This window comes from Microchirus variegatus (genome assembly GCF_963457635.1).
Source record: "Microchirus variegatus genome assembly, chromosome: 20".
Taxonomy (NCBI): domain Eukaryota; kingdom Metazoa; phylum Chordata; class Actinopteri; order Pleuronectiformes; family Soleidae; genus Microchirus; species Microchirus variegatus.
Window position 1 is genome coordinate 517,264 of NC_139821.1, and position 16,025 is coordinate 533,288.

Below are 16,025 nucleotides of genomic sequence, written 5' to 3' on the forward strand. Positions count from 1 at the left end.
AACTGACAATGATACAATTTGTCAAACAGTTTTAACTCAACTTTTTGAGAAAAAGACATGTAAATAATCATATTTATGATGATTATTCATCATTATTCACATTAAAAGTGATTGTTTTGATAAATAAACATATTTATGATGCAAATTTAATATAGTAACAAAAACACATACAGAATTAACTAATTTAGAGCCGACACTAATGATTCTTTTAGTAATCGATGAATCTATCGATTATTTTCTCAATGAATCGTCTTTGTTTTTGTCCAAAAACCAAAACGATTCAGTTCTAATGATTTCTTTGTTTTTATGGAGCAAAGAAACAAAGAAAATATTCACATTTAAGAAGATAAAACAATCAGAAATCTGGTTTTATACATGAAAAAAAAGCTTCAAACCGACTGATCGATGATCAAAATAGTCGACCTCTGACCTTTCTGCGTCTGTAACAAGTAAATTCCTTCAGTATGGGATGGATTTCATCTAAATTAAAGCTAAAATAACAATAACAGACAAGAAGAACACAATATTTGTACTTTGGTGCTGAAATCATTAGTTTTTTCCAATTGAAAATAATATCAGGTGTCACAGATACGACTGTAAATGAGCTCTATCATATCTTTAAGTGTGGGTGAGGTCATGATAGATTTCCATCATGAAAAAGTGGCTCAGTACATTTTAAATATTGAAAAATATTTTTTGTCTTCTAATCTAACTGAATCAATATTGTAGGAAATGTTGATAATGATAATTTAAGAAATGTGTTTGTTTTAAAACTGCTCTTTGACTCAGTTCACGTGTGATGTCGAGTGTTTTCTGTCAGCACTTTGAAATAACTGTGGTATTTATCTATGTTGTGTTGACCTGAACGTCTTTGTGGGTCTTTAAGGTCAATATTGTGTATTTATCAAAGGTCTGAAGAACAGTTTTCTTCATTCATCTATAACTCAGTGAGTCATTCACTCTGATCATTTTTCACTGATGAATAAACAGAGTCTTTAACAGAGTTCACTCAATGTTTATATTTGAATCCACTGACATTCAATGAAGAATAAAAGAGAGAGAGTCAAACTGAGCTGGAGGTGATGAGATCATCATCTTCATCATCATCATCATCATCATCAGCAGCAGCATCATACGGGAATGAAGTGGTGAGGTGATCCTTACTCATCACTAGGCGTCGACAGCATCAATGTGATTAGACTGAGGGGTGTGTGTGTGTGTGTGTGTATGTGTGTGTGTGTGTGTGTGTGTGTGTGTGTGTGTGTGTGTGTGTGTGTGTGATGACCTCATGGCCGTAAAAAGCAGTGAAGTCATTCCACCTGACTCATGTTCCCAGCTGACAACATCACAACATCCCTGAGTGCACCAGAGCTCCTCATGTACTGCAGATTAATATTGATAATAATAATAATAACAATAATAATAGATTTGATTTATAATGCACTTTTCATTTTCCACTTTTCAAAAGGTTTAAAAACATCTAAAGAGGAACAACAGCTTTGTTCAAAAGACAAACAGACAGAGGACTGTGGTGCTCTCAGAGACAATAAAATAATACATATATATATATATATATATATAAATGAATGAAATTGTGTATTGATTTATTTATATTATTATGACATGTTTAACCCTTTAAGGTACGACTTAACCGTTTGGTCGACCACACTAAAGTCACTATATCAAAAATTAATGATATAGATAAATTAATGTGACTTATTCTGAATGTTGTACTTTATGAATTATGCAAACCATGTTTATTATGAACAGACGAATCAACCGTTTGGTAGAGGCCTGTATATGCAATACTGTCGGGTCTAATTTAATATTAAAAAAAAAAATATATATATATATATATAAATATATATTGAGTGTCGTTATTGTTATCTTAAGTTAATAAAATAATAAAAAAATACAAATAATTAATAAAATAATGTAATAATAATAATTAAATAAATAATAATAATAAATAAAATAATAAAAATGCAAATATATAATTTTTCCTTTGCTTTTTTCTTGGTGTGTACCTTAAAAGTCAATAAAAAAAAGTTAAATAACAAACATATTTTAATTATAATAAACTGTAAGCAGACAGATTTTGTGGCTAAAAAATGTTTTTTTTTGAAGTTTTACTTCAGTCTTTATACGTTTAAAAAACAAAATGGAACTATGCCTTTAAGTACAGTGAGGAACTCACATGATGATCCTCTGTTTACATTTAAATCTTTAAATGAAATATTTGATTTCACACACACACACGCACACACACACACACACACACTGTCATTAGCATGAAGCTCTTACGTCATGGTCCAGAGAGAGCGCCTCACTGTGGCCTCACTGTGGCCTCAGCACGTGCTGCTCAGCCAGCAGCAGCCTTTGTGCTGGTGGGGAAAACCACAGACGTCCTGAAAAGGACATCTGGCCCGTGGACGTCCTTTAGGAGGAGGAGGAGGAGGTCCTCAGACGTTAAAGCACAACACACACACACACACACACACACACACACACACACACACACACACACACACACACACGTCTATAGGTGAAAGCAACACGAGCACAAAGAGGAGCATCTCCACAAAGACAGCAGCCTCAAAAACACCACGTCTGTGAAGAACAGATGGTCAAGATCAGGGAGTGTTTTATGGCTGTAGTAGCATGACCTTAGCATGCTGCAGCTAACACACACACACACACGCACACACACACGTGTAGCCCACAGCTACAGGTCTGTTCTGAGCTCCACACACACACACACTTTATCTGAGGGTCACAAAGGTCATGTGACAGAGCAGCATCTCCAACAAGACTCCAGCAGAACTCAGTCATCCAGACACAGAGGGTGGAGTCAGGGCTGATCCCAGATCCATGGTCCTTATCGATCAGGACTGCTGGACTCTCAGTGGACCTGTGTTAATGGAGCCAGACCAGAGCCAGACCAGAGCCAGTCTGGACCTGGTCTGGTTCTAGACCACGTCCACCTCACCAGGACGAGGGCCAGGACGCCGTCTTCCTATCGCTGCTGTTTTTGTGGTGGAGTTTTTGTGTGTTTTAATCCCGGCCTCTTACTGACACACACACACACACACACACACACACACACACACACACACACACACACACACACACACACACACACACACACACACACACACACACACACACACACACACACACACACACACACCCATGGGGAAGGCACCCCTCCCTGGTCCAGACCATAATTATTCATGCAAACACACCTGCTCCACCCTCCTCCTCCTCCTCCTTCATGGTGTCATTTGATCACAACAATGATTTTTACAAAGTTTCTATGTTCAGAGACACTGTGTGTGTGTGTGTGTGTGTGTGTGTGTGTGTGTGTGTGTGTGTGTGTGTGTGTGTGTGTGTGTGTGTGTGTGTGTGTGTGTGTGTGTGTGTGTTACAGTTCAGATTGTGTGGAAAAACAACACGTTTTTCAGAATTGAGCTTTAGGGGACGATAGATGGATTTAATGGAGAGTGAATTCAAACAAACACACACACACACACACACACATATTCAGTGATAAATCAATGAGACCTTTGACTATTTTGTGTTTGTTTGTTGACATTTAAGTTGCAGATAGTTTGTAAAATGAGCTCAAATGTAAAAGAAGAAGCTGTGTCATGATTATAATAATAACTATAATATTATTATTATTGTTATTATTATTAATATGAATGTGAATGTGACTGCAGTTGTGAGTCTTTGTGTTATTCCACGGCCATGCTGTCAGGCGTGGCTTCTCTCGAGGACATCTTGGGGAGTCTGCGCGCGAGACCAAACGGCGGCGTGGTTCTTTGTTCACGGAGCTGCAGCAACATCACTCTCTCTCTCTCTCCTCCCTCTCTCTCTCTCTCTTTCTCTCTCTCTCTCTCCACCTCCTTCCTTCCTCTCCGTCCACAGACCCTCAGTCCTCGTGTGTCCGCCCCTGCTCACGGTTTAACGAACGCTGCCTGTGTCTCTTGTCCTCGTGCACCTCACCCCCAGACGCCCTCTCTCTCCCCCCCCCCTCTCTCTCCATAATAACGTCCTCGTGCGCATCGACGCAGCGCTCAAACAACAACGAGCTGCCGCAAAGCGTGGCTGCAAACCCTCGCGCACACCCACCTTTTTACCCTCACCCAGTATAACTAAAAAATAAAATAATAAATAATATATATACATATACTTTTCTATATATATTATATATATATATATAAAAAATAAAATCAACCAAATATCCCAAAGTCTGACATTTCCGCTCCAGACTGAACACGCGGGAGCGGGATGATGATGATGATGATGATGCTGGAGCTTTTTCCACGTCCCATAATGCAGCACTTCCTCCTCCTGAGGAAGACCATGTGCGCACCCGCACTTCACTCTCTGCACGCTGTTTACACGCTTTAATAGAAGTTATTTATCACAAACAAACAAACAACAACAACAACAACAAACAAATTCATGTTCAACTATATGTATGGATGAGCGCGCGCGCGGAGCTGCTTTGTCTTTCTTTCTGTCAGTTAGTGTCGCGAGGAGGAGGAAGAAGAGGAGGAGGAGGAGGAGGAGGAGGAAGAGGAAGAGGAGGGGGGGGGGAGATGGGAGATGCCACGGGCTCGGGAACCTGAGACGGAATGGTAGAAGAGGAGGGCGGCGCGTTTTGTCTCGGCGAGGAGGAGGAGGAGGAGGTGGGAGTGGGGGGAGCCGTGTAAACCAGACTGGGCGGAGCTTCACATCGAACAGCCCCATCTACCGTGCAGACGGCCTTGTGTCCCGTTTAGCAGCGGGGTTGCCAGGTCCGCGGGGACTGTCCTACATTTGAACGGATTTAGTTGGCCGTGGTTGAATCGCATAACGTCGAAATTATGAGATAAAAAGTCGAAATTATGAGATTAAAAAGTCGAAATTATGATATACAAAGTCAAAATTATGATATACAAAGTCAAAATTATGATATACAAAGTCAAAATTATGATATACAAAGTCAAAATTATGAGCTATAAAGTCATAATTATGAGATAAAAAGTCGAAATTATGAGATAAAATGTCAAAATTATGAGATATAAAGTCAAATTATGAGATAAAAAGTCGAAATTATGAGATAAAAAGTCAAATTAGGAGATAAAATGTCAAAATTATGAGATAAAAAGTCAAAATTATGAGATAAAAGGTCGAAATTATGAGATAAAAAGTCAAAATTATGAGATAAAAGGTCGAAATTATGAGATAAAAAGTTGAAATTATGAGATAAAAATTCATAATTATGAGATAAAAAGTCAAAATTATGTGATAAAAAGTCGAAATTATGAGATAAAAAGTTGAAATTATGAGATAAAAAGTCATAATTATGAGATAAAAAGTCAAAATTATGAGGTAAAATGTCAAAAGTATGAGATATAAAGTCAAATTTATGTAAAAAGTCGAAATTATGAAATATAAAGTCATAAATATGAGATACAATGTCTAATGTATGACATACAAAGTCAAAATTATGAGATAAAAAGTCGAAATTATGAGATAAAAAGTCATAATTATGACAAAAATAGTCATAATTATGAGATAAAATGTCACAATTAAGATATAAAAATGTCAATATTATGAGATAAAGTCATAATTATGAGATAAAAGTATCTCATAATTATGACTTGGTATCTGCAGTTTCTCCCCAAGTGGCAGAAACGAGCTTCCATAGATTTGCGTAACTTGCGTAACGTTTATTTTTGTAAACAGGTGTCAGAGTAACCTCTAAATCAAGGATTGTTTTGTTTTATTCTTATTGTTTTATAATGTCACCAGTTTATTTCTTTATACTTATTCTTGCTGCAAAGGCGAGAGCGCTAACCGCTACACCGACCGTTTGAAACGTAGAAGCAGCAGTTTTATACTGAGTGGGCTGATTGTGTCACGCAGACCTGGCAACCCAGTTTCCCAGCACACTGTGACTGTACTGTACACAGAGAGGGGGGGGGGGGGGCAGGTCTATGGGCGGGACTAGCGCAGAGGGGGGAGTGAGGAGGAGGAGGAGGAGGAGGAGGAGGAGGCTCGGTGCTGGTTCTCCACTCTCTTTCCTCTGTCTTTGTCTCACACACTCTTTTGTTAGCCATGCCTAGCCTGCTGGTTCTAGCAGGGATCATGGAGAAAAACGGGGGCTTCGGCGGGGATCTGGCCGCCTCCGGCTTCGGGAGCGAGGGTCTCCTGGTGCCGCCCGACGAGGACGAGGACGACTCCCGTGCCCTCAGGGTCGCGCTGGGCCAGCTGTCTCTGCTGGGGCTCGGGGAAGGCGAGGACGGAGGCGGCGGCGGCGGCGGCGGAGCCCCGACAACAGGAGTACAGGACCGGAGTAACAACAACAACAACCACAACCACCAGCAGCATCAGCATCAGCAGCATCAGCATCAGCATCAGCAGCTCCACAACCACAGCAGCAGCAGCAGCAGCGGCGGCGGGGACGCGGCTCTGCTGCAGGGGAAGAGCAAGTTGTGCGCCCTGTACGAGAGTGAGGGCAAAGGACGAGGCTGCAACATCACCGAGTGCGTCCCGGTGCCGAGCTCCGAACATGTGGCTGAGATAGTGGGCAGACAAGGTGAGGACCTTCAACTTATCATCAGGAGGAGGAGGAGGATGATGATGACCCTGTCCTCTCATCATCTTCATCCTCATCCTCTTCTTCTTATTGTTACCTGGTGTTATTTGACAAAGAAAGGGAGTGGTGTGTGTGTGTGTGTGTGTGTGTGTGTGTGTGTGTGTGTGTGTGTGTGTGTGTGTGTGTGTGTGTGTGTGTAAATACACTCCCCTCGAGGCATCAGCCTCCCACTTTTCCCTGCTCTAAGTTCTTCTGTCTGCTGCTGCCTTTGTTTCTCATTCTCTTTATCATATACTTTTTTTATTATTATTATTATTATTGTTTACATTACATTGAATGTGCACAGACACACACACACACACACACACACACACACAAACACACCCTCCTGGGCGAATTATTCCACATCCACGCCATCAATGTCAGCGCGCGCGCACACACACACACACACACACACAGGAGCAGCACTTGCTTCCTTTGTCGTCTGAGACGCGCCAGACTGTTTGAAAAAAAGGAAAAAAAAAAAAAGAGAGGCAACGTGAGGGGACGAGAGGAGAGGAATGTGTGTGTGTGTGTGTGTGAGCAACACGAGGCAATAAGGATTATAATAATAATAATAATAATAATAATACTCATAATAACAGTGTTAGAGCAGAGAGAGAGAGGATGTTTCTAAATGTATCCTGATGTTTCCTCCTCTTGTTTATGTTGCGCACTGCCCCACTGACACACTTGGACAATGGAGTCGCGTGCTCTCCTCGTTTCTCTCTCTGTCTTTACACAAATGGAGTTAGAAAGTTCAGCTTCTTTATTGTAGAATATGTTTTTATTAATATTATTATTAATATTATTATATTATATTATGTTATATTGTTATTTAACAAAGAAGCAGGAGTTGAATCAGAGCAGCTGTCAAACAAAGGTGTGAAATGTGGAGATGGAGGGGCGTGTTCACACACTTGAGTTTGAAAAATCAGGGCTTTTGTTTTTTAGTTACTGATGCAAACTCTTTACAGGATGATTTTCATTATAATGTTTTTTCATTTTTAAATTTTTTTTAAATAAAATTTAATACAATAAATAAATGTCAGGGACATCAGTCGGTGGTGCAGAATCCAAAAGTCTAAACTCAAAGTTGGAATTTCCACTCAGATATTTTTCCTTTCGCCCGACCCCACACACTGGATTCCAAGATGGCCGCCACCACAAAAACACGGCCACTTTTAATGGTTAATCGCACTTTTTGTTTCACAGTAAACAAACATCGCACAGAAGCTAAACACTAGTGTAGCGCGTTCTTATCCACTGGAGTCGCTTTAACGGCCGCGTTTTTTGATATTTTTCTGTCTTCTCGAGTTAAACGTGGTGAACTTTGAGGTGACGTCACTCAAACTTCTGACTTCCCAGTTCCAGTGTTAATGGAACGCTGCAGAGGGATGAGCTGTTGGCATAACTAGAGTTTTTATTGATTTATCTATACACCAACTCTTCCAACTCCTGGTGAAGAAAAAAGTTTTATTCAAATTTTTTTATTTATTTATTTATCGTGCAAATCAAAAACAAACCTAAGTGTGTGACATCAGTCACTGTGTTTGGAAAGAGATGTTCATGAATGTCTGAATCGTCTGAATAATCAATAACATTCTAACTATGTGCTGTATTTTAGAACTGAAACGATATTTACAATAATGTAAACAAATCAAAACAGATTTTTAGTTAGCATAGCAACATTAAATAATGCTAAGTGCTATTTTCCGTTCAGTTGGAATTTCCGAATCGGCAAGACACTGGATTCCAAGATGGCTGCCATATTATAGTACTGTTAAATGTTTGTGGCTAACCTACGCGTGTTTGCTTTGCTAACAATGGCTTATAATGGCTAACAGTAGTTAGCCCTACATTGATTGCTGACTAAATTAATCGCCAACAAATTTGATAATCGATAATCAATTTGAAGCTTTTTTCATTATTAAAACCAGATTTCTGATCGTTTTAGCTTCTTAAATGTGAATAATTTCTTTGTTTCTTTGCTCCACATAAACAAAGAAATCATTCAAAACAACAAAACAAGACGTTCGAGAACATCGTCATTTCCAGCTTTGACAAACACTGATCGACGTTTTATGAACCAAACGATTCATCGAGAAAATAATCGACAGATTCATCGATTACGAAAAAGTCGTTAGATGCAGCTCTGATATATTTAAATATTTATAGTGCTTTATCATGAGTTACCATGAGGTCCAGGTCTCCCTGACAGTGTGGTAACGTACTGATACTACACTGATACTGCACTGATACTACACAGATACTGCACTGATACTACACTGATACTGCACTGATACTGCACTGATACTACACTGATACTGCACTGATACTGCACTGATACTACACTGATACTACACTGATACTGCACTGATACTACACTGATACTGCACTGATACTGCACTGATACTACTCCAGATAATGTCATGAACAGTAAGTGATGATACAGTTTGTGTTGTGTACCCTGTAACACACTGACTCTACATAAATGCCTCATACACTGGTGACTCAGCGAGAAGTTAAACCAGGATATGGGAATCCTTTTGTATATTTATATATAACAATATTTAAAAGAATCTGTTTCTTCTTATTTGCAGTAACTTTTATTTGATGATATGATTCTATTTTTCGTCTTTCATCATCTCATCAAAAAGTTGTAAAAATAGAAATCGCTTCACATTAAGTTAAAAAGAGTTTTCTTCTAATGTTCCCTTTTGACAAATAGAGGCTGTTATAATAACACTAAAAGTGTATATATATATATATATATATACTCTATGGGCTCTTGGTGTGAGCCCTTTTGTTTCCTGTTGTCTTGTCCTGTGATTGGCTGCAGCTGAACAGCCAATTAAAAGCCGACCTGAGCGGGAGTCACGCCTTGTAAATGGACACAAGGGGATTCTAATGAGCAGAGGCCTTTCAAGGGTGTTTGGAGGCCCCCGGGCTAATGTGTCTTAGAGGGCCCCCACATCGAATTACACCAACTCCCTCGCCGCCCTGCGATGGAGAGCACACGTGTTGTACATATGACCGGTTGCTGTTAGCGTCGTAGCTAAAGGGAGTCCTGAGAAATGGTCTTTTTCTGTGAATTAAAGAAAAGAAAATGAAGTTTCAGGCTGTTTTTAGGGGGCCACCCCCCCCCCCCCCCCTTTGCAGTTAGGGGGCCCTGACCTTTTGTGACGCCCTTGCCCATGAGCCCCACTTCACTGCACACTCTTAATACCACATGGTTTGTTGTCAGCAGGGGTTCAGAGAGAGCGAGGAGCACAAAGAGTCCGAGGCGACCGAGGAACCGTTTGGCCAAAGCTAATTTATCAGCAAAAACAAACAGGTCCTGAATAATGTGGTCGGGGGCTTCAGAGGAGCTGAGACGCCTTCTTTTGTTGATGCTCCGCTCATGTGGATTTACTTTGTGCCTCTTTGTCTGCAGTCGCTGCTCCTGTTCTGTACTCAAAGTTGTAAGATTTGAATTTTAACGGGGGAAACAAAGACAGCCGGACCGTGGATCTCAACAAACACAAGCGTGGTGATTTTAGCTGATTCTGATTCAGACCTTTAATTAGTTTGAACAACGTAGTCTCAGCGACTGAGTGATTGTTTCCCTTGTTAGTCTTTGATTCCAGAGGATGATCCTGTATCTTAGAGACAATTCCAATTCCTATCTTAACCCTTAATCTTAACTGACCTCAAAACCAAGTGTTGAGGGTTATTTTGTCACTTAGAAATGGGACACCCCTTAAATGCAGATACGTCTTCAGACTGTAGGGGGCAGAATAACGCCAAAGCTGCGTCCAGTCAGTCAACTCCAAAAAAGAAGAAGAAGAAGAAGACATTTACGTCAGGATTATTTATTCTGATCCGTTTGTCAGTCAAGTTATTAGGTTGTCAGTTAGTTATAAGATGATACTCATACAAATATTCAGCTGACAGTTACCACACACCACGACTTATTGAAAAGTAAACCACACCGGCCGACTATTGACAAAAGATGGTCAAATAAAAATAAATGTTAGGCAACAATGACGTCAGTAATCCATAATATGGGCCTAAACTAAAATCATTTTTATATCTCTATTAACAAAGAAAATACTTCATTTGTTTCGCACTCGTTTCGCTGCTTTAGGCGCCATCTTTGTTATGTGAAAACACGCAATGCATTCTGGGTAGGCCTTGCTCCCAAGGGTGGTCTCGGAAAATCTGAATATTGAGGGCGATACAGCCCTTAAACTTTTAATTTAATTTTTCTGACAATCGGGACAGTATTTTTGAGATTGAGGGTTAAGATAGGAATTGGAATTCACGCTTACACTAAAAGTGTAAAACTTTAGTGTCTTCAGTGACCTGATCGTGGTCTATTTTGTTTACAGATTATTCTTTTATAGAGACACACGTTCGGATGAATTACAAAGATGTGACGTAGGTCAAAAAATGGAATATGGAAATTGGTCTTTGATCCCCTTTGGGCATGAACAGGTCTAATATCAGGCGGTAAAAAGGGCAGTAACACGCAGAAATTCTTCATCAACGTCAGGCGTCTTTAAACCTTTTCTTACCTGCTGCCGTGATCCAAAGCACAGAGTAGACGCCTAATGATTCGTCCTAACCCACTCTCTTTGAGAGGACACGTACGATGTCCAACCCGACAACAAACGTGGAAGTGTCAGACGTTTAGCGGCTGTCACGTGTGATGCTTGAATCTCAGTGGGGGGTAAAACAAACAGAGCTGCTCTCTCTTTTTCCTGCTACGATCTTCAAGACCTCAGTCGTACTTGGGCAATCCTCCCTAAATAATGACTGATTTACTCTGTATGCCTGTTGTGTCCCATTACACTGTCGGGGCAATTTGTCATGAAATAACATTAACCTGCACTCTCTCATGTGAAGCCTCTGCTTCAGAAGCGTTTAATTATCCCTGATGAAAAACAGGGAGGACGTACAGAGGAGCAATGAATCGCCTTAAAAATGAGGCGTACGCCTGCTGATAGTACTGGAAGTTCAAGGAGAGGTTACTAAGAGATTTCTCACCAGCATCCTGCCAATATGTATATATTCATTTATTTATTAGGGATGTGAATCTTTGGGTCGCTCACGATTCGATTCAAAATCTTTGATCCTCGAGTCAAAAATTGATTCAATGCATAGTGAGTTGAGGCAAATTACGGCATCAAAACAATCCAGTTTGTCTAAGATAATGTGATCATGTGATCACACAAAAGCAAACTTAAGACAAAAGTGAACATTTATCCATTCAAAACAAATAAAAACTTACTTACTGTACAACAAAAATAACTTTAGCATAAATAAAAGCGTAGACGAGCTGCCTTTTTCTCCCAGAAGTTACAAAAATAAACTGTACACAAATAACACAAACTGGTGTTTTGTGTAGTTTAAATATATATATTTATATATATATATATATATATATATATAGATGTCTGTGTTGTGAGTATCTCCACCCACTCACTCAGTAGATTGTGTGTTGGACTCATTCAGGGATGAGCGTATACATATATCTTGGTATTGATATCCATCTAATATTGGCCAAAGTCTCTTGATTGGATATCTGATGTGATGTATAAACTCTAAATATGACACAAATACTTCAGTACTAGACACAGACATGCTATGAAAAGACTATTAGTTTTGTATTGGACTCACATGGTGGCGCTGTGGCGAGCATTGTTGCCTCAAAGCAAGAGGGTTGCTGTTTGATGAGGGGCCTGTACTGTTCTGTATGTTCTCCCTGGGTGGGCGTGGTTTTCTCTGCAGGCAAACGGGCTTCTTCACACTGTCCAACAACAAGCAGAGGTTGATTGGACATGGGTCGTACCATGTCTCCAGTCCCCCGTGCCCCTCATGTGGAGAACAGTATTATTTACATTTAAAATTCACGCTGGTCAAGAAGCTAGCACTGTTGTTGGCTTAAAGCGACCCGGTTAGCTACCTGCTCCAAAAACCACCACTGTCCAAAAACATGCAATGGACCCTCTGGATTGAATTTCAGTCGGTGAATTTGAGAGTGAATGGTAGTGTTGGTCCTGTGATGGACGGGCAATCCGCCCGGGTGTACGCTGCCTCTCGCCCTAGCTCCCTGCAAATCTCACGTGGAGGAAAAAGTGGTCGACAATGACCTTTAAAAAGCTGCGACATATTAAGTAAAACTGGTCACAAACATATATGTGGTCCTGCGATGGACTGGCGAACTGTCCATGGTTTGACCTCGCATTTCACCCTATGTCAGCGACAAATCGATAAAGCGGTAGATAATTGACGGATGGATGGTGAAGTTTGAAGAAAGAATGTTGCGACTTGAATCGTCCTGATTTTAAAATGCACCTTTGTGTCTGCAGGTTGTAAGATCAAGGCCCTGAGGGCCAAGACCAACACCTACATCAAGACCCCAGTTCGAGGTGAGGAGCCCGTCTTCTTAATCACCGGCCGGAAGGAGGACGTCGCTCTGGCGCGTCGTGAAATCATCTCGGCCGCGGAGCACTTCTCAATGCTGCGGGCGTCCCGCAACAAGCTGGGCGTGTCCTTCAGCGGCTCCCCGCCCACGCCTCTGCCCGGTCAGACCACCATCCAGGTGAGAGTGCCATACCGCGTGGTGGGGCTGGTCGTGGGGCCCAAAGGCTCCACCATCAAACGCATCCAGCAGCAGACGTGCACGTACATCGTCACGCCCAGCCGGGACCGCGACCCCGTCTTCGAGATCACGGGGTCGCCGAGCAACGCCGAGCGAGCGCGCGAGGAGATCGAGGCGCACATCGCCTTCAGGACGGGCGGCCTGCACGACCACAACAACGAGAACGACTGCATGGGGCCCAACGGTGGCAGCAGCCCCGTGGGCAGCAGTGGCGGTCTGGAGAGCCGGCTGCAACAGGTGTGGGGGCTGCAGGGGGGCCAGCGCAAGCCGCTCACCAGCAGCTACCGCCAGAACTTCTCAGATGCCATGGTGGGGGGGGGAGGCGGAGGCGAGGGAGGCGGGATCTACAACAAGAGTAACTTCTCCAGCTCTGGAGACAAGCCTTGCTCTTATTTCGGATCAGAGGGCACCCAGAGCTGGGGCGACCCCGACTACCCCAAACAGGTGGCCTTCTACGCCCAGCAGCGTTCCAAGAGCTTCGGTGGCCTCCCGCTGCCCCTGACCAGACTCTCCCCCAGTTTACCCGAGTCCTGCGGCGGGGGAAGCAACAGCAACTCTTCGGTCGCCAGCATCGTGTCCGTGGGCGGCTCGGCTCACGCCCAGGCCCGCCGCGCCCACAGCGAGCCCACCTCCGCCGGAGAGGGCTTCCCTGGCCGTCTTCCAGTGCCGGACTCGCCGCCGGCCATCGTGCGGGACTGCATGACCTGCTTTGAGAGCAAAGTGACGGCGGCCTTGGTTCCCTGCGGCCACAACCTCTTCTGCATGGAGTGCGCCATCCGAATCTGTGAGCTCAACCACCCGGAGTGCCCGGTGTGCCACACCCAGGTCACACAGGCCATCCGAATATTCTCTTAAAAAACAACAAAAACAAAAAATAACCACATCAGTTTTTATCATGAGTTATTTTTGTCAGTGTTTGTTTAATCATTATTTCCTGTTATTATTATGATTATTATTATGATACACACTTTGTTTTTTCAGAAAATTAAAAACAACCAAGCAGATATTTTAGAAGGCACTGCTTGCTTTACTAAAAAGTATAAGAAATATTTTTAAGTTTTTCCTTTTATATTTATATATAAATATATAAATATGCATATATATTTTATAAAGGTTTTGTTCATAAGAGAAGTATAGTACCCTGCGTTTTCGGTTTTTTGACTGCTGCTGTCTTTCATCCATGAATCACAGAAGTGGGCAGAGGTCGTAATGTGAACATTTTATTATTCAAATTTTTATTTTATCATGAAGTGGGTTTATACTGAAGAAAGATGATTGTTGAGGTACCTGGCGCGCACCTGACTGACCCAGAGATCCAACAAAACAAACAAAAACACGGATAATTTTGCACCTTACAATCATCTTGGTCTAAAATGGGATTATCATCCGTAAACCTTGAAATTTCAGGAGCTTGGACTGTGAATGTGGTTTGATAGAATTGGTCCAAAAACAACAAAAAACATTTCAAGACGACGAAAATGTGAAAGCAAAAAAAACAACAACAACAACAAAAACTCTTCCTTATTTCATTCTTATACCTGGTATAGTCTTATAGACCATATGAATTCATACTAAAACAGAAGAGAGTAGGATTTTACGTGATTTATTTAGAGTAATTAGCTCAGATGTATTTGGGATAGACGAACGCTCTGAGAAGCCATTGATGACACTTTGTTGAGAAGCTCCTCGCGGCTCTTGAAGAGCATGTGGCTTAAAGCACTGATTTAATTTGTGAGGCCGAAAAAAAAGAAGCCTTGGAATTCGTCCACTTGGCTGCTCCTCGACATCTGTCTCCCCCCCCCCCGACGGACTTGTTTTCAAAGCCACCTTAACCGCGCTTTATTGTCTCCGCGGTCATTTGGCGATATCAAAACAACAACAACAACGATATCGGGATAAAAAAGAGCGAGCGTCTTCTCTTGTAAATAAGGAGGAGATTTAGTGCGTGGACAGAAGCCGAGAAGGAAAGAGAATACATTTCCTGAATCAGCAGCAGAGGAGTTGACACTGTAAACACACACCAATCCCACGTCGCTGATCCTCGCTCCACGTTCCTGGTTACTAACAGCGTTCTGAGGCCGCGGCGCTCGGGTTCTCCCCTGTAATTACAGCGCTGTGGAGGAGCAGGTGTTCCACACTGTGACTCCACACTGAATCCTCCGCCGCTGCTTTCTCTTCCTTCTTAGGGAGTGGCTTTCTTTTCACGGCCGCTTCACAGATTCATCGCCGGCTTTTTGGAAAACGCTCCTTTTGGGGGGGGGGGGGGGGGTTATGGGGTGGCTGCTGCTGCTGCTGCATTGTCTGGACCTGGTTCAGCGTGGGCCGCCGAGCCCTCGGACACGGCTCTGTTCGGCCCTTTGATAATTAGGCAAATGGGCCGGTCCAGGTGCGGACCGCATGTGTGTGTGTGTGTGTGTGTGGACTGAGACGGGGGAGTCGTGCAGAGATAGCCCCGCCCCCTCTGTTACAGGCCTGGATGCAGCTGGGTTCAGAGCACCCCCCCCCCCCCTCCTGTCCTGTTACCCCCATCATTCACCCCCTTTACTAACCCACTGCTGTTCTGCGGGGGGGGGGGGGGGGGCTCTTTTGTCCCCAAACACACACACACACAAAGTCTGAAAGACAGTAGCTGAACTTGGCTCCGCCTACGAAACCAGTGTACGCTCTTAGAAATAAAAGAGCTCAGTAGAACCATATCAGGTTCTTCAGCTTGTTCCAGGGTTTATAAAGGTTTTTAAAAGGACC

The 16,025-nt window shown here is 42.5% G+C and overlaps 1 protein-coding gene across 1 annotated transcript; it reads left to right on the top strand.

Annotated features, from left to right (window-relative positions):
• Nucleotides 1-6,096: 6,096 nt before the first annotated feature.
• Nucleotides 6,097-14,147, top strand: mex3a (mex-3 RNA binding family member A). The gene is made up of 2 exons (XM_083907384.1): nt 6,097-6,592; nt 12,988-14,147. The coding sequence occupies exons 1-2, from the start codon at nt 6,112-6,114 to the stop codon at nt 14,133-14,135; spliced, it is 1,629 nt and encodes a 542-aa protein (XP_083763510.1). The 5' UTR covers nt 6,097-6,111; the 3' UTR covers nt 14,136-14,147.
• The last annotated feature ends 1,878 nt before the right edge of the window (nt 14,148-16,025 follow it).